The sequence below is a fragment of the Salvelinus namaycush genome, chromosome 28 (assembly GCF_016432855.1).
Source record: "Salvelinus namaycush isolate Seneca chromosome 28, SaNama_1.0, whole genome shotgun sequence".
In the NCBI taxonomy this organism is placed as follows: domain Eukaryota; kingdom Metazoa; phylum Chordata; class Actinopteri; order Salmoniformes; family Salmonidae; genus Salvelinus; species Salvelinus namaycush.
Window position 1 is genome coordinate 29,191,882 of NC_052334.1, and position 19,566 is coordinate 29,211,447.

At 40.9% G+C, this 19,566-nt stretch overlaps 1 protein-coding gene across 1 annotated transcript; it reads right to left on the reverse strand.

Annotated features, from left to right (window-relative positions):
- Window positions 1-16,260: 16,260 nt before the first annotated feature.
- Window positions 16,261-19,202, reverse strand: LOC120023182 (MARCKS-related protein 1-A-like). Its single transcript, XM_038967207.1, has 2 exons — window positions 18,908-19,202; window positions 16,261-17,611 (listed from the first exon to the last, which is right to left on the reverse strand). Exons 1-2 carry the CDS (start codon window positions 18,989-18,991, stop codon window positions 17,084-17,086), a joined length of 612 nt encoding a protein of 203 aa, XP_038823135.1. The 5' UTR covers window positions 18,992-19,202; the 3' UTR covers window positions 16,261-17,083.
- Window positions 19,203-19,566: the final 364 nt, after the last annotated feature.

Here is a 19,566-nt window from a genome sequence, read left to right on the forward strand (position 1 = left end):
CTACAGCATGGAGCACACTCCTTTTGTACATGGGGAGATGTTATAAACTACACACTGAATTTAGAAAATACTGTCAGATGACTTATAACAGCAGAATATTATGATGGTTATAGTATGTTTAGCTATGTGTGCTGTTTTTACACTGCTGCAACTTAATTACTCAGAAATGGGCAATAAAGAATGTCTGAATAAGTGCTTGACTTGGGCCAGAGCTGTCCAGAGCGCCTTACCGGCATCTCAATTTTTTGCGTTAATTGTGTACCGGCTCCTCTATAATTATTATTTTTTTAAGCCTATTACCTGCCCAGACTCAAACACTGAGGCAAAGAAGGTTGATTAAAGCGAAATGAAGTCGGGATCTGTATTGAATAGCAATGGAGAGTGAGCATTCATTTCCTGATTCCGCTTTGCTAATGTTTATTTGCCGCTAGTCTATGGCCTTATTCGAGAGCATCAAAACGACTGCAGCCGACTGACTGATCTACAAATCACCTTTCATCATAAATAACAACGTATTATTTGTAGATCAGTAAGTCAGTCACAATTTACCCATGATACATTGCGGTTTTGATCCTCTCGAACGCGGCTTGTGAATCTGTGCATGACACTAGACTGTTCGAGATTGCACCAGCCTGAATGCAGTTTACAATTGGCTCTTTCATCCCCCTCCTCTCCCCTGTAACTATTCCCCAGGTCGTTGCTGTAAATGAGAACGTGTTCTCAGTCAACTTACCTGGTAAAATAACGGATAAATTAAAAAATGCGCATGATGCGCTGTTCCAAGTTGTCAAGTTAGGGTTTGTAAGATCATGAAAAGTCATTGCAATTAGTTTAATCATTTTTGTAAATGTAATTTATGAAGGCACACTTTTAAATATTATGAATCACTTAAATCTACATATCATCTGAATTACCCTGCAGTGAGTGTACTGCGTTTGTGCCAGCGGGCTATATATACACACATCATGTCTAGTTAGATACCTTGCTCTGAAGTAGTCTAATTTATCAATTTGATCCCTGATTCATTGAATGAGGGAATCATTTTATAAAGACAACTATTTGGTTGTAATGTGTAATCCTCCAGGATTGCTACTGTATCTGCAGGCTTTTGTTCAAGCCCCGGTCTAATCACATTGTAGCCTCAACATCAGCTGTTCAACAGGACCTTGATAAGCAGACTTGGGTGTTTCAGGACTGGATCAAAAGCCAATCCTGCACACCCAGGAGCTCTCCAGCTGGATGGCTGACCACATGTTGACAACATGTGACTAACAGTGCAGTTTTTTACTTTGAGGGGTGTTAAGTGCCTTGATTAAAGGCACAACGGCAGATGGTAGGCCTACATGGGATCAGGCACAGCAGCCTTCCAGTGTCAATAATACTGACTTTTTCATGTAGGCTATAATAATAGTCCTGAACATTTGGTTGAAAGTCATGGAACATGTGTATGACCCCTTAACAGTGAATAATCAGAGGTTTCTAATAGCATGTCATTTGTGAATTTCGGTGAACATAGTCTCATGGACCGACATGGAAAAAGACAGCTCCTGCACTTCTTAAATCCCAAGGCAAGCACTGTTCTGAATATGAATATCAGAGATTTGGAAATGTAATGTTCACGAACAGACCAAGAAACCAGACAGTACAACAGTTATTTTTCACATAAAAAAAAGGAAATTGGAATTCCAATCTCTTTCAGTTTTTCGTTTAAAGGTAGAACAGTTGGAAATGAAAGAGAAAGATACTGTATATTCACGTCACAGTATTGTGTAATAAGTTTACAAAAGTGTTTCAGAGTACAGAAGCAGACCTGGCTGGTACAGTACATGTGTCCATGGGGACTGGTCAAATACGAGGGTGTTGCAGTTAAACAGACGCCTTTGTTTAAAGAGTGACACAGCTTTGTTTAAGCAGGACCACATTCACCTTTATGAGTTTGGGCTCCAGGATTTAAAGTGGCAGAGCAGAGTTTAAGATCTAGTCAGACTCAGTACAGCATCCCCTCCAACCCAACAGCTCCCCAGGGTAGTATAAGCTACAGTTCTGAATAGAGTAACACTTTGTGAAATAATGTGACGTGCTGCTATAATAATTGAGTGTTAATATTTTACTAGTGTGAAAGTGGCTTTACTGTTCTTTCATGAATCAGGGTGTGCCTTTATTCTGTAGCCGTTATCAGACAAAGGAGAGTAGCAGCACTCAAGTAAAGGGCATTCTACAGAGAGGCAGTCGATTAGAACACCATACACATTCTAAACCAGAGACTTGTGTGCGGGGAAAACTGGAATAACCCAATGAATTCCAGGATTGTTGCATTAAGCAATGACAGCGGGTGGTGGTTTCTAAAACATTTTATGTTGTGCAAATGGCTCTGGTCAGTTCCTAGTCTTCCCATTTACTTTTTGTGAAAAACAGTAGAAATAGAGGAAACATTCAAACACATCTGACAAGACACAAATGGCCTTCAATAGAGACAGTGAGATTGAACACCAGCATTTCAATAATATATACAGTTGAAGTCGGAAGTTTACATACACCTTACACCAAATCCATTTAATCCAAATCCATCCGTTTTTCAAAATTCCTGACATTTAATCCTATTAAATATTCCCTGTCTTAGGTGAGTTAGGATCACCACTTCATTTTAAGAATGTGAAATGTCAGAATAATATTAGAGAGAATGATTTATTTCAGCTTTTATTTCTTTCATCACATTCCCAGTGAGTCAGAAGTTTATATACACTCAATTAGTATTTGGCAGCATTGCCTTAAAATTATTTAACTTCGGTCAAACGTTTCGGGTAGCCTTCCACAAGCTTCACACAATAAGTTGGGAGAATTTTTGGTTTGTCAGGTTTGTAGGCCTCCTTGCTCGCACACGCTTTTTCAGTTCTAGCCACAAATGTTCTATAGGACTGAGGTCAGGGCTTTGTGATGGGCACTCCAATACGTTGACTTTGTTGTCCTTAAGCCATTTTGCCACAACTTTGGAAGTATGCTTGGGGTCATTGTCCATTTGGAAGACCCATTTGCGACCAAGCTTTAACTTCCTGACTGATGTCTTGAGATGTTGCTTCAATATATCCACATAATTTTCCTCCCTCATGATGGCATCTATTTTGTGCACTAGTCCCTCCTGCAACAAAGCACCCGCACAACATGATGCTGCCACCCCCACGCTTCACGGTTGGGATGGTGTTCTTCGGCTTGCAAAAGCCTCCCCCCTTTTCCTCTAAACATAACGATGGTCATTATGGCCAAACAGTTATATTTTTGTTTCATCATGCCAGAGGACATTACTCCAAAAAGTATGATCATTGTCCCCATGTGCAGTTGCAAACCGTAGTCTGGCTTTTTTATGGCGGTTTTGGAGCAGTGACTTCTTCCTTGCTGAGCGGCCTTTCACGTTAGGTCGATATAGGACTTGTTTTACTGTGGATATAGATACTTTTGTACCTGTTTCCTCCAGCATCTTCACAAGGTCCTTTGCTGTTGTTCTGGGATTGATTTGCACTTTTCGCACAAAGTACATTCATCTCTAGGAGACAGAACGTGTCTCCTTCCTGAGCGGTATGACGGCTGCGTGGTCCCATGGTGTTTATACTTGCGTACTATTGTTTGTACAGATGAACTTGGTACCTTCAGGCGTTTGGAAATTGCTCCCAAGGATGAACCAGACTTCTGGAGGTCTACAATTTTCTTTCTGAGGTCTTGGCTGATTTCTTTTGATTTTCCCACGATGTCAAGAAAAGTGGCACTGAGTTTGAAGGTAGACCTTGAAATACATCCACAGGTACACCTCCAATTAACTCAAATGATGTCAATTAGCATATCAGAAGCTTCTAAAGCCATGACATCATTTTCTGGAATTTTCCAAGCTGTTTAAAGGCACAGTCAACTTAGTGTATGTAAACTTCTGACCCACTGGAATTGTGATACAGTGAATTTTAAGTTAAATAATCTCTGTAATCAATTGTTGGAAAAATGACTTGTGTCATGCACAAAGTAGATGTCCTAACCGACTTGCCAAAACTACAGTTTGTTAACAAGAAATGTGTAGAGCAGTTGAAAAACGAGTTTTAATGACTCCAACATAAGTATATGTAAACTTCCGACTTCAACTGTAGCTACGCATTTTTCTTGAGAGGAAATCCCTTACCTACGTTTTTTTGTTGTTGCTATTATTAGGATATGTGGATCAGGATATTGATAAAAATGCAACATAACAGTACATGCCAATACTGACATGCATAAAGAGTGAGATATTACACAACTGAAATTAGGTCAGTCGACAGTGAATCGGGGTCATTGTTATTTAATTATTTATTTATTTTGGCCTATAACTTTGTTTTACCTTTTTGTTTTCACAGCTTTTTACACACATTTGGGTTGCGCGTTATGATGAGAAAACTACAGCCTCGTTCCGGTCCTGAAAGGAAGATGAAAATTTCCAAACGTATCAGATTAAAAAATATTACTAAAAATATTTATAATCATGCAATCACAAGTGAAATATACCAAAACACAGCTTAGCTTGTTGTTAATCCACCTATCGTGTCAGATTTTGAAAATATATTTTACAGCGAAAGAAATCCAAGCTTTTGTGAGTGTAGCTTTCAATGCTACAACAGCTTAGCCTTATATTAGCTTGGTTAGCTTGGTCACGAAAGTAAGAAAAGCAATAAAATTAATCGCTTACCTTTGATAATCTTCGGGTGTTTCCACTCACGAGACTCCCAGTTACACAACAAATCTTCTTTTTGTTCGATAAATATTACTTTTATCACAAAAAAACGCCATTTGGGTTGCGCATTATTTTGAGAAAACAAAAGCTGTGTTCCATTCGACAAATCCCAAAAAGTATCAGAAATAGTCGTAGAAACATTTCAAATGTTTTTTATAATCAAACCTCGATAATAACATAATCAATAATATTTCAACCGGAGCATAACCTATTCATTAAGAGAGAAAAGGAAAATGGTGAGCTCCTCCCGCGCGCGCAGGAAATATTCCGAGGACACCTGACTAGTTTTGAAAAAACTTGTTCATTTTTCAAAATAAAAGCCTGAAACTATGTCTAAAGCCTGGTCACAGCCCGAGGAAGCCATTGGAGAAGGAATCTGGTTGATACCCCTTTAAATGGAGGGTAGACGGGCCAGGAAACAAAGATTTAAAAAAATATATATATCACTTCCGGGTTACTTTTTCTCAGGATTTCGCTTGCAGAATAAGTATTCTTATTCTCACAGACAATATTTTGACAGTTTTGGAAACTTTGGAGTGTTTTCTATACTAATCTGTAAATTATATGCATATTCTACGATCTGGGCCAGAGAAAATGTCCGTTTACGTTGGGCACGTTATTTAAAAAAAAAAAAAATCTAATAATAAAGGGCAGGTAATCAAGGAGGTGTTGGAGTCCAGGTGAGTGTCATTATGCTCAGATGCGCGTAACGCTGGTGACAGGTGTGCACCATAACGATCAGCCTGGTGACCTTGAGGCCGGAGAGGGAGCACACGTGACACACATGTTTCTGATAAGATTTCAGTTTGGCTTTGATTAATATTTTATGTAGGTGAAATACGATCAGCTTTTATGATGCTGATAAAGGTAGTGCCTCTACAGATGGTATCTAACTGCGCATTCACATTCTCTCAAGTTGCTGAAAGAAAGTCATTATATTTCTCCACTCTTGCTCCCTAGTCACAATGTACATTTGTGTGTAATCTTACTGCATGAAATGCTTAATTCTGCAGGAGTTAATATTAAGACCATGAGAGAGTTTATAGACTTGCAGTTAGTTTCCATCTTTCAGTTTCCATTCAACCCATATAACCATAGGCTACACTTCCCTTGATGTGCCATAGGCCTATTTGAAGTCCCCTTCTTGTGACTGTCAAATTTGTGCAGCGCCTCACAATCCTCAGACATTACATAGGCACCGCTATCATCCTCTTTTACAAGTTCACCAAATATTTACCAAACATTACTTTCTGGTCTTCCCTTCTCTTTATTTTCAACTCTTCTTTATTTTCAACTCTCCATTTCCCAGCTTTTCTCTTATTGAATTAAACTCCGACATAGTTATTTTTTCCTCAGTGGATCAAGGTAAACTTTTTCTGCCCTTTTCTGCCTGTTCCCAAAAGCATTCGGCAATTGGCGTGTAGATAATTCAGAATTCATTATTCCATAGAGACCTCTGATTATTCACTGTTAAAGGTTTATACACATTTTCATGACTTCTCACCAAATTTTCATGACTATTATTATAGTCTAAATTAAAAAGTAAGCATTATTGATACTGGAAGGCTTCTGTGTCTGATCCCATGTAGATCTACCATCTCTTGCCGTTGTTCCCTTGATCAAGGCACTTAACCCCCCACAAAGTATAACTGTACTGTTAGTCACATGTTGTTAACATGTGGTCAGCCATCCATATGGAGAGCTCCTGGGTGTGCAGGCTTGGCATTTTTCCATGAAGGACGGCTGCCACCCTTGATGTAAAATATTGCAATATTACAACCAAAGACTTTTGTCTTTATAAAATGATTCCCTAATTCAGTGAATCAGGGATCAAATGGATAATGTAGGCTACTTCAAAGCAAGGTATCTAACTAGACATGTTTATATATAAGGCTCAAATATTAATGTTTCAGGTGAGCTCTATGCACAGCAAGTTATTTGCAATTTAGGCTATTCTTATAATATTTTTTGTGTTGTCTCAATTACATGGCTACTGTTTAATAGAGGGGAATCCCAGTTTTTCAACGGTGCAGATTTATTTAGGCTCTACAGCGCCGGTGGAAAGTTTACACTGACATGAATGCTTAGTTAGCTATAGTTAGCTAGCGAGATAACTGCTACAAGTAATGTTTTGAATTGGACATCTAGTTTGTCTATTGTCTGTCATTATTTTATACCTGCTGCTGAAATGTCACGCTCTTTCTCCTTGGGCAACTTCCTACTGGCAATGGCACACACCCAGCACACACAGACATGCACTGATGGGTCATTCCTATAATTTCTGATAAGTAGCCTAGATTTTCAAGTCATTGATCTTATTTAAAAGTGTGCCTTCATGAATTATATTAACACAAATTATTTAACTAATTTCCATGACTTTTCATGACCTTACAAACCCTCATTTGACAGTTTGGAACAGTGCATTATTCACATTCAAACTGGCGCATTTTAAATTTGTGCAATCTCAAACAGCCTACTGTCATGCACAGATTCATAAACTAGCAGCAAAAACATTTGAACAAAGCGGAATCAGGAAATGAGTACCCACTCTCCATTGCTATTCTATGCAGATCCCGCCTTTATTCTTATTTGATCAACCTTTTTTGCACCAGTGTGTGAATCTGGGCAGGGAATAGGCTACTTTGTCACAGTTTCTAAACTCAGAGGCGCAACATCGCGAGACTTCCAGGAATGCTTGCAAAGCAGTCCAAGCAGAGCAGGCCTGGTCTTGAGAAGTCAATGAGAGAAGTGAACAATTCTTCCTTAGTTGGTATTTTCTCAAAATCTAAATGCACAACCTAGATTCGAGTGAATGTCTTAAGTAGTGTCGTTGAAATTCTTACACAGGGACACTCAAAGTCAATCTTAAATGAATCATTGTTTATTTGTCAGCGCGCTAGAGAGGTTCCAACCAACTCAATGCACCATAGTACACATGTCAATCAGGAGCTCTACCTGGGCAGTCCCAGCAGTTGTCTTATATACGGCTATACACAGACAAGTTATATTTGCATGATTTAATTGATCATTGCCATTTTGTTTCATTCATGTGACCGACCAATACTGGTTCATAACATGTGACAGGCCAATACATCACGAGGCTTCTTCTCTCTAAGCTGAGACCTTGAAACTGAGATATCAAAACAAAGTCTGGGTGTGCTGCCAAATTGCAGCTACTGATAGTGAGGATTTGTTCAGTCAGCCACTTGCATGAACACAGAAATTGGTTTATAGAACAGCAGATGAATAGAACACAGAAATGAGTGATAAGAAAAGCACAAACATTAACCATTACAGTAGTTGAACATGTTATTACGCCAACCTTGTGAAAGTGACAAACTGACACGTTTACATTTTCGTCAAAAACAACTTTATTGACTTGACGGCCTGCACAAGCGAAGTTCGGCATCATTATGTGTATTATGTGACATTGCTTACAAGTGTAATCGAGGACTTCTATTGGAGAAGCAATTTCTGCCTATCTTCATACTGTACTGTCTTTGACTTTGTTTTTATAGAGGAGGTGGTACACAATTCCCCCAAATTTTGAAGAAGTGTCAGTATGGCGCTCCAGACAGCTCCGGCCCAAGTCAAGCACTGGGTGCAGTAAAGTTAGTCCCTAAAGCTTCACTTACGCACTAATGCCAGATAGCTGAAAAATAATGAAAGAAAAACCTCAATGTAGATAGACATTGCACAAAAATAATACTTTTAAGGATTTGCTTTATGTATTGTTTCAACCCGACACTGGCTATAACTGGGAACTTTGGGGAATGAGTCAACCCGTGCATCACTAACACACACATACTCACACACACAATGTGTAGGCTAATTGTCACGCCCTGACCTTAGTTATCTATGTTTTCTGTATTCTTTTGGTCAGGTCAGGGTGTGACGAGGGTGGGTATGCGTGTTTTGTCTTGTCTAAGGTTTTTGTAGATCTAGGGTTTTTGTAGATCTATGGGGATTTTGTAAGTCTAGGTAATTGTAGGTCTATGGTGGCCTGAACTGGTTCCCAATCAGAGGCAGCTGTTTATCGTTGTCTCTGATGGGGGATCCTATTTAGGTTGCCATTTTCCCTTTTGGTTTCGTGGGTTCTTGTCTATGTGTAGTTGCCTGTCAGCACTCGTCTTATATAGCCTCACGTTCATTTTTTTTAGTTTGTTTTGTGTTCTTTCTTAATTAAAAGAAGAATGTATTCATATCACGCTGCGCCTTGGTCTCCTCAATACAATGAACGTGACACTAATTGACTATAGGATAGGCTTTACATAAGGTTATCCTTGAAAGTTGAGTGCCTGATGCAAAGTGCACATGGGATTTATGTGGTACAGATCGCCTAAACATATCATATTAATGACTTAGCCTACTATATCATAGTTATGTCTAAAATATCTCATAATTACGACTTACTATCTCATAATGATGACTTACAATCTCATAACTGACTTACTATCTCATAATAACGATGTACAAGCTCAGAATTATGACTTACTATCTCATAACTCATAGTCAGATTTTCTTTCTTTTTCAAACACCTAACCATTGGGTTGCTAGACGTTCTCGTTATACACCCATACATCCACCCAACCGTAGTTTTTTGCTTTAAGTAACCTTTTGTCTTATGTAACGATACCAGATGTAACATATCATACCAATTTCAGTAGTCCGGATTTAGATTTACTATGTTACATCTAGTCTATGAGACCAGGCTGCGGAAAGGGGTAGGGGGTAAATCGTAAATGAAAAGATACCTGAAGACCTGGTCATTTTCACAGACCCTGTAACCAAAATACAGATATTGGGGCTGTGTGAATGGTCCTCTGCTTTATTGCAGGTAAATTCATTAACACTTACATTGTTTAACACCTCCCTCATTTGAAACGCAAACAGCCCCCATGGTTTAACAACAACCTCCCCACACCCGAATTTGCCAGTTACCCACTGATATGTATAAAAGGAGTATACCTGCAAGAAAGTGGCAAATTAGGGGCTGTTTGAATGGAGGTCATATAAACATTGCCTTATATTTTTACAGGTAATTTACCATCCACATCTTCTGTCTGAAATGAGTATAAGTTACATGTCAGTATTTTTATCGTTTTGTCCCATCACTTGTCACTAGGTGGTGCCAAAGACTCGCAAGTGACAATGCTGCAACTATAACTGTGAGTGAACAGTTACTCTACTGGGATCTCTTTAACCTTTATTACTGTAAAACAACAACCATCCATCATCTCTCCAGTAAGGACATTACAATACAAAGCACAACTATCAATTGAGAACACTGTAATTGATGTGTGTTTTGGTAAACTAACTACTAGGCCATGGGATTTTGCAGAACAAAGGAAAACAAATTGACCAGGAAGTAAAGAATTTAAAGCAACTATTTGAATAAGTTCTTAAAAATATATATATTTTAATACGTAGCATCTAGTAGTGCAACCTCATGAAGTGGTTTGTACCTCATTTGAGTGTAATTTCTAAGGTGTTGGACTGTCAGTTAAAGGGACGCAGATTCGAGTCCTAGTTGAGGTATTATCACCCAAATTTGCTGCTATATAGATGAGATAGTAAATGTAAAACCAATATGTAATCTAGTGTAAAACTTGTACCTTGTGGTAGAATTACAGTATATATATAAAAGTATGTGGAAAGCCCTTCAAAATAGTGGATTCGGCTATTTCAGCCACACCCATTGCTGACAGGTGTATAAAATCGAGCGCACAGCCATTCAATCTCCATAGACAAACATTGGCAGTAGAATGGCCTTACTGAAGAGATCAGAGACTTTCAATGTGGCACCGTCATAGGATGCCACCTTTCCAACAAGTCAGTTGTCAAGCGTCGGCTGGAGTGATGAATCACGCTTCACCATCTGTCAGTCCAACAAACAAATCTGGGTTTGGCAGATGCCAGGAGAAGCTGCAGGCTAAAGTTAAATCTAGACTTGGTTTCCTCTATCGTAATCGCTCCTCTTTCACCCCAGCTGCCAAACTAACCCTGATTCAGATGACCATCCTACCCATGCTAGATTACGGAGACATCATTTATAGATCAGCCGGTAAGGGTGCTCTCGAGCAGCTAGATGTTCTTTACCATTCGGCCATCAGATTTGCCAGCAATGCTCTTATAGGACACATCACTGCACTCTATACTCCTCTGTAAACTGGTCATCTCTGTATACCCATCGCAAGACCTGGTTGATGCTTATTTATAAAACCCTCTTAGGCCTACTGACAGTTGTGGCTGCTTTGTGTGATGTATTGTTGTTTCTACCTTCTTGACCTATGTGCTGTTGACTGTGCCCAATAATGTTTGTACCATGTTTTGCGCTGTTACCATTTTTGTTGCTACCATGTTGTTGTTATGTTGTGTTGCTACCATGCTGTGTTGTCATGTGTTGCTGCCTTGCTATGTTTTTGTCTTAGGTCTCTCTTTATGTAGTGTTGTCTCTCTTGTTGTGATGTGTGTTTTGTCCTATATTTATATTGTATTTATGTTTTAAAAAATTACATCCCAGGCCCCCGTCTCCGCAGGAGGCCTTTTGCCTTTTGGTAGGGCATCTTTGTAAATAAGAATTTGTTCTTAACTGACTTGCCTAGTTAAATAAAGGTTAAATAAATAAAAATAAAAACACTGCCTGCCCGAATGCATAGTGCCAGCTGTAAACTATGGTGGAGGAGGTATAATGGTCTGAACTGTTTTTTATGGTTTGGGCTAGGCCCCTTAGTTCCATTGAAGGGAAATCTTAACACTACAGCATGCAATGACATTCTAGACGATTCTGCTCTTCCAATTTTGTGGCAACAGTTTGGGGAAGGCCCTTTCCTGTTTCAGCATGACAATGCCCCTGTGCACAAAGCGAGGTCCATACAGAAATGGTTTGTCGAGATCGGTGTGGAAGAAATTAACTGGCCTGCACAGAGCCCAGACCTCAACCCCATCAAATCAAATTTTATTGGTCACATACACATGGTTAGCAGATGTTAACGCGAGTGTAACGAAATGCTTGTGCTTCTAGTTCCGACAGTGCAGTAATATCTAACAATAAATCGAACAATTCCCCAACAACTACCTAATGCACACACATCTAAAGGGGTGAATGAGAATATGTACATATAAGTACATGGATGAGCGATGGCCGAGCGGCATAGGCAAGGTGCAATAGATGATATAAAATACAGCATATACATGTGATATGAGTAATGTAAGATATGTAAACATTATTTAAAGTGGCATTGTTTAAAGTGACTAGTGATCCATTTATTAAAGTGTCCAGTGATTGGGTCTCAATGTAGGCAGCAGCCACTCTGAGTTAGTGATTGCTGTTTAGCAGTCTGATGGCCTTGAGATAGAAGCTGTTTTTCAGTCTCTTTTTCCCAGCTTTGATGCACCTTTACTGACCTTGCCTTCTGGATGATAGCGGTGTGAACAGGCAGTGGCTCGGGTAATTGTTGTCCTTGATGATCTTTTTGACATTCCTGTGACATCGGGTGCTGTAGGTGTCATGGAGGGCAGGTAGTTTACCACCGGTGATGTGTTGTGCAGACCACACCACCCTCTGGAGAGCCTTGCGGTTGAGGGAAGTGCAGTCCATCCACGGTTTCTGGTTAGGGTAGGTTTTAATAGTCACAGTGGGTACAACCTCTCCAATGCACTTCTTTATAAATGCACTCAACGAGTCAGTGTATAGGTCAATGTTGTTCTCTGAGGCTGATACAGTCCACGTGATCAAAACAATTTTGAAGCGTGGCTTCTGATCGGTCAGACCAGCTTTGAATGGTTCTCGTCACTGGTACATCCTGTTTGAGTTTCTGCTTATAAGACGGTACAAGCAAGATGGCGTCGTGGTCGGATTTGCCGAAGGGAGGGCGGGGAAGGGCTTTGTATGCATTGTGGAAGTTAGAGTAGCAGTGGTCGAGAGTATTAGCCCTGTGTGTCGTGCAATCAATATGCTGATAGAATTTAGGTAGCCTTGTTCTCAAATTTGCTTTGTTAAAATCCCCAGCTTCAATAAATGCAGCCTCTGGATATAGTTTCCAGTTTACATTGAGTCCAGTGAAGTTTCTTGAGGGCCATCTTGGTGTTCGCTTGAGGAGGAATGTACACCGCTGTGACTATAACTGACGAGAATACTCTTGGTAGGTAAAATGGCCGGCATTTGATTGTAATGAATTCTAGTTCGGGTGAGCAGAAGGACTTGAGTTCCTGTATGTTGTTATGATTACACCGTGAGTCTTTAATCATAAAGCATACATCCCCGCCCTTCCTCTTTCCCAGAGAGGTGTTTATCTCTGCTGGCGTGATGCATGGAGAAGCCCGGAGGCTGAACCGATTCCGACAACATATCCTGAGAGAGCCATGTTTCCGTGAAACAGAGAATGTTACAATCTCGGATGTCTCCCTGGAAGGCAACCCTTGCTCGAATTTCGTTTACCTTGTCAAGAGACGACATTGGCGAGTAGTATACTCGGGAGCGGTGTGCACGTCTACGGAGCCTGACCAGGAGGCCGCTCCGTCTGCCCCTTCTACGGCACCGTTGTTTTGGGTTGGCTACTGGGATTAGATCCATTGTCCTGGGTGGTGGTCTGAACAGAGGATCCGCTTCGGGAAAGTCGTATTCCTGGTCGTAATGTTGGTAAGTTGACATTGCTCTTACATCCAATAGTTCTTCCCGGCTGTATGTAATAAGACTTAAGATTTCCTGGGGTAACAATGTAAGAAATAATACATAAAAAAATATTGCATAGTTTCCTAAGAACTCGATGCGCAGCGACCATCTCTGTCGACGCCACTTTATTCCATCAAACCCATCAAACACCGTTGGGATGAATTGGAACGCCAAATGCGAGCCAGGCTTAATTGCCCAACATCAGTGTCCGACTCTTGCTCTGGCTGAATGGAAGCAAGTCCCCGCCGCAATGTTCCAACATCTAGTGGAAAGTCTTCCCAGAAGAGTGGAGGCTGTTTAAGCAGCAAAGGGGGGACCAACCCCATATTATAGCCCATGGCTGAGCCTGGGAGGGCAACGGCCCACCCACTTGGTAGCCAGGCCCAGCCAAACATAATTTCCCCCCCACAAAATCGCTTCCGAGTGGCGCAGCGGTCTAAGGCACTGCATCTCTGTGCAAGAGGTGTCACTGCAGTCCCTGGTTTGAATCCAGGCTGCATCACATCTGGCCTTGATTGGGAGTCCCATAGGGCGGTGCCAATTGACCAAGCATCGTCTAGGTTTGGCCGGGGTAGGCCGTCATTGTAAATAAGAATTTGTTCTTCACTGACTTGCCTAGTTAAATAAAGGTTCAACTAAAAAATAATAGTTTTTATTACAGACAGACATACTCCTCAGTATCCCCCTCCAGATGATCCTGCAGGTGAAGAAGCAGAATATGAACGTCCTGGACCGGCGTGGTTACACTTGGTCTGCGGTTGTGAGGCTGGTTGGACTTTCTGCCAAATTCTTTAAATCGACATTGGAGGCTGCATATGGTAGAGATATGAACATTAAATTATCTGGCAACAGCTCTGGTGCACATTCCTACAGTCAGCATGTCAATTGCACAATCCCTAAAATCTTGAGACATATGTGGCATTGTGCTCTGTGACAAAACAGCACATTTTAAAGTGGCCTTTAATTGTCCCCCAGCACAAGTTGCACCTGTGTAATGATCATGCTGTTTAATCAGCTACTTGATATGCCACACCTGTCAGGTGGATGGATTAGCTTGGCAAAGGAGAAATGCTCACTAACAGGGATTTAAACATTTTGGACACAACATTTGAGAGAAATAAGCTTTTTTTTGCTTTCTGTAAATTTCAGTGATTTTCTTATTTCAGCTCATGAAACATGGGACCAACCCTTTCCATGTTGCGTTTATATATTTGTTCAGTGTATATTTTGCACTAGCTTGGGGATAGTAGAAACTAAACTCCAATCTAGGTAGTTTTCAGTAGCCATGTAGCGGTGTAACTAAGAATCTAGTATACACTACTTTTTCTTGCAAAAATGAAATATGGGTGAAGTAGGAAATAATGTCCTTTATTTTTCACCATCGTCCTGCCTAATTATCACTTGAAACATAATTTCAAAACTTAATTCTTACTTTAGTGTAGCTTAACTTCTAGTGTGAAGTAATTGTCTACCTGCCCTTTACCAAGCTACCTAGTGGTTAGTGTTGGGCCAGTAACTGAAAGGTTGCTGGATTGAATCCCCGAGCTGACAAGGTAAAAATCTGTTGTTCTGCCACTGAACAAGGCAGTTAACCCACTGTTCCCCGGTAGGCTGTCATTGTAAATACGAATTTTGTTCTTAACTGACTTGTCTAATTAAATAAAGGTTTAAAAACAAGACTATTTCCAGAGTAGATTCCCCAAAACTGCCTTTATCCCACTGTGACTGTCACCACACCACCAAATCATTGAGTTTGTGTATCGAATTCTTCAGAAAAAGTATGCAATTGCTTTGTTTGTGTATGCATTCACCTTTGAGGATTATACTTGGATAGTTTTAAGCAGTATGATAAAAATTCTACCAACCCCATGAGATGACAAGGTGACACTACCATGTTGAAGACATCCATTCACAATGTACAGATTACAGAGGTGTGCCTAGGTGATCTACGATTGTTTCTGGATAGGGCCAACTGTCATGTCTGCTTACTTCATTTCAGCAATTTGACCTTAAGGCTAGGGTGACGGGAAGGGGGATACCTAGTCAGTTGCACAACTGAACACATTCAACCAAAGTGTCTTTTGCTTTTAACCCAATCCCCCTGGTTAAGGTGAGCAATGCTCTGAGAGATTGCACGAGAACCGGTTATCTATTCACTATTGAACTAAATGAGACAACGGAGGGACCTCCCTGAACATGTACAATATATTCACTCCAGATCACCCAGTCTTCCACGCAATTCCCACAACCTAATTTCCAACCAAGGCCACTTTGTATAGAAAAACCACCCATTTTCAGTATAGGTTTCTTCCTTACCAGTTGCCACCTTTGCTCTTTGAAAGTTTAGGTTCCAATCTCAGTTAAGTTCTTTGACATGGATTTGTAGAAAGTGCACAAATTGATGATTGATTGGTGCCAATTAGTTGGTCTTCTACAAACTTTAGCCAAACTTTCCTTGACATACAGCTTGTTTTAGCAAGTAATAAATATTTTCAAATTGTAAAGTTATAGTATAGTCTGAGATGTGAGAAGAGAACGCACTTGTGGCCAAGCGTGATGACACTTGACATACTGTGGCTCAGTTCATAAGTATGGTACCTTGTCAGTCATTGATTTGTCAGTTTATAAAGTTCTTTACCTTAACCATCCTCTTGGAGTTCTGTGAAGATGTACTGATCAAAAGGTCTTGGAGGCAATTCATGTGGTGCATTCATCCATTTTCAAGAGCTGTGGGTATAAAAACTGCCTCTGGTAATCCTATCCCAAGATGAACCTGTAACCCACTACCACGCAAAAAATGACAGATCTCCCACATGGTTAGGATGACAGAGGCAAAACACGATCAGAGGGGATCAAACATTTATTTACCCTTATTAAAAGTTACAATAAAACCATTAACATCTTTAAAACAATAGCAAAATAAAAGAACCAAAAATATTGGCCAAAACATATTTACAGAGACAAATTGCAGATAAAAAGCACATTTTGTACACAACCCCAATCCCTGCATCATAAACTCTGAAATGTGAATACTACAAGACCCAGAAAGCGCAAATGTGGTTTTAGCCAGAAAATTATCAAAATGCAAAAAGACGTCACCTTTTCCACCTCCCCTGCTTTAATTTATTGTTCCTATACAGCACAAAATACTTGAAATTTGGGGGTAAAACAGGAATGTAGAATTCAAGAAATGAGTAAGATCATTTGAACGGTTTATGTCCATATAAGTCATTTTGAGTGAAGGAGATGGTCTGCCCTGCTCCATAACCGCTGTCAATTATTAGATCCCAAGATATGAGAAAGAAATGAAAATGTTATAGGACTGCCACGCTGTTAAAAGGATGCGTCTCCATGAATTGGGAAAATAAGTCAGTATTCCAGATTCGTTCTACATCCAATCCAAAACCTTCCCCACGCGCCAGTTCCAGTAAGTACCATGAGGGGGCACCGTAAGCCAACAGTTTCATCATGAGAGGGCCGGTGAGATTCCAATCAGCAGAGAAATGATAAAGGCAGTGAACTGGTGGCTGAATCAGCAAATGTGATATATCCTTCTTCATTTGTCTTCGTTTGTAGTTTTGTTTATAACGTTAAGAATGTGGCACGAGTCTTTCATATATACTTTAATCTAGGAAATAACGTTCAAGTAGCCGTGACGGGCACGGTCACTCTGCCTTGGGCTCGCCCTCGGATGCTGCGGGTGTCGTGACTTCTGCGGGGGTGGCGGCCTCCTGGGCAGGGGCTTCCTCTGCTGGAGGGGCTTCCTCTGCTGCTGCGGCCTCGCTTTCTGGGGCCAGAGTGGCCTCCTCCTTGGCCTCTGCCACAGGCTCGGTAGCCGGCGTCTCCTCTTTGGTCTCCTTGGCTGCGTGGCCGTTCTCCTCTGGCTTGTCCTCCGCCGTGGGGGAGGCGGCCTCCTTGCCCTCCTCACTATTCTTCTTGGTCTTCCTCAGCGAGATGCCCTTGAACTTGAAGGAGTTCTTCAGGGAGAATTTCTTCTTCTTCTTGGCATCCTTTGCGGCCTCCCCTTCGGCCTTGACCGCATCTCCTTCAGCAGCAGGGGCAGCCTCGATGGCATCGCCAGCACCCATCTCACCCTCTTTGGCTGGCTCGGCTATGCCATTCCCGTCTACGGCAGCTGCATCCCCATCGGGCTTGGCAGAGACATCGCCATTGGTTTTAACATGGCCGTTCTCCTGTGGACAACAGTGAGAAACCATTTACACATATGTAGAGAACAATAATTAAACGATCCAAATAAACTGATATTGGGGAGAAAGTTACAGTAACCATTATAAGCAGCCCATACCTATATCCAATTGATTCATAAGTATACAGGCAAATGTGGACCAAGGAAATGGCTCATGGGATAAAAAGACAGACTGCTTTTTTCGGGAGCGAATTCAAGTAGATTGTGGTGTATGGCCAACCAACCTATAACAGAGGTTGTCATTGTGGACAATTACTTGACCGGGTCAAATGCACAGCAAAACGCTTCATATGCACAGCTAGTTTGCATTACTCCCATCGACCACGTGGAGGCATAAGTGCTCCGCGACAACAGCAAGCCGAATTTTGGAACAAAGGATTCCGATCAAATTAAGAAACAGATTAGCTGTGCTATTCGTTGCAAAATGTCAATATCGTATATTTCTTGCCATTCGAATAACCCAAACGGTCTAAAATGTATGTTATGTAAATTTGTGATATCAAACTTAACTATAATAATTGAATCTCCTATAATCTTTAGGCCAACGAAAATGTAAATTAACCAGAGATCGCTAGAGAATGCACCAACTGGTAGGCGTGCCGCCTCAATGAGACAGTAGACTGGCAATTGCACCCATTTTACAACCATCAGCTACAGTGGTATAGCGAGTCATCATCCAGATAACGGGCATGCGAGCGGCATGTGCAATAAAACAAGGTTTGACTTTACAATTGAATGTTTCCATCTCTACAAATGAAGGATTACATCGAAAATAGCACAAAATAGTCCGAGAGCTTTTTAAAATATACAACGCTTTGCTGGCCCCGTGCACATTGTTTTCAAGCCTCGAGCAAACTCCATTTGCATCCTATGCATCTGTTGTTCGGCGAGTGGGCGATCGCTGCCAACTTCTAGCGCCAACTCATGAGAGAACTAGTTGAATTAAAACTGATATTTCCATTCATGTGATAATAATTTGAGAATTTTGAATAGTCCTGGTGTTACTTGATTAGGCAAAGACGAATTTAACAAAGCGGTTTGGTGGTTAGCCACCCAACCATGTACACATTTTTAAATCAGTTAATTACAAAATGCCATCGAAACATGAGGTTTTCATCCAAATATGATTTAGCTAATTAGTAAATAACGTTAAATATAATGTTCACTGGTAGGCGTGAGGTCTCGCTAGTCTGGTAACGTTAACACGTTGCCCATGCAACTCACGCTGGACGAGGGCGTTGGGTGCCAAATGTGGAAGCATGCAACTGGACTTCTGTCTTACCTGGCCATTTGTTTTAGCTACAGCCGGGTCGGCGACCGCTTTCCCCTCGACAGCTACTCCACCCTTGGACAATTGAGCTCCCATATTTTAGGTTTTCTAAACAAAAAGAAAATCTAAAAGAAAAACCTCGAAGTTTCACGGTTTAAAATCCAGCACAGAGAAAGGTGGATCTTGCCAGATTTTGAAATCCGTGTTTATCCCTTTCCTTACTTTGGAAAGCAACAACAGTTTACCCGCTTTAGACAACAAACCTCGCGGCTGCTGAACTCAAATTAAAGAACGCTAAACCTACAAGTGTGAGTATTTCAACCGTGCATCAAAATCGTAGAAAACTCCACCTAGGGGCGTGACTTCACGGACATACCCAATCTACAACCTTGGGTTGGAATCCTCTCCCCGCCTCCTTTCAACTTCAACGAGTATTTTTTTCCTTTACATATGGTATTAATATGGTGAGAATTGTATCTGTATTTACTGATTTTTCTATTACATCATTTAATGCCCGAAGACACATTACAGTCAATGGCTTCTAGGTCGTTTTTTGTTGTTGCTGTGGTTCTGCTCTTTGCAGGCAAGTGCACACTTTGAGAGAAGGGTGGAGAATCAGAAAATAACTGACAGGCAGAGACCCCCGAAAAAAAACAAATCCGTCGTGGTCA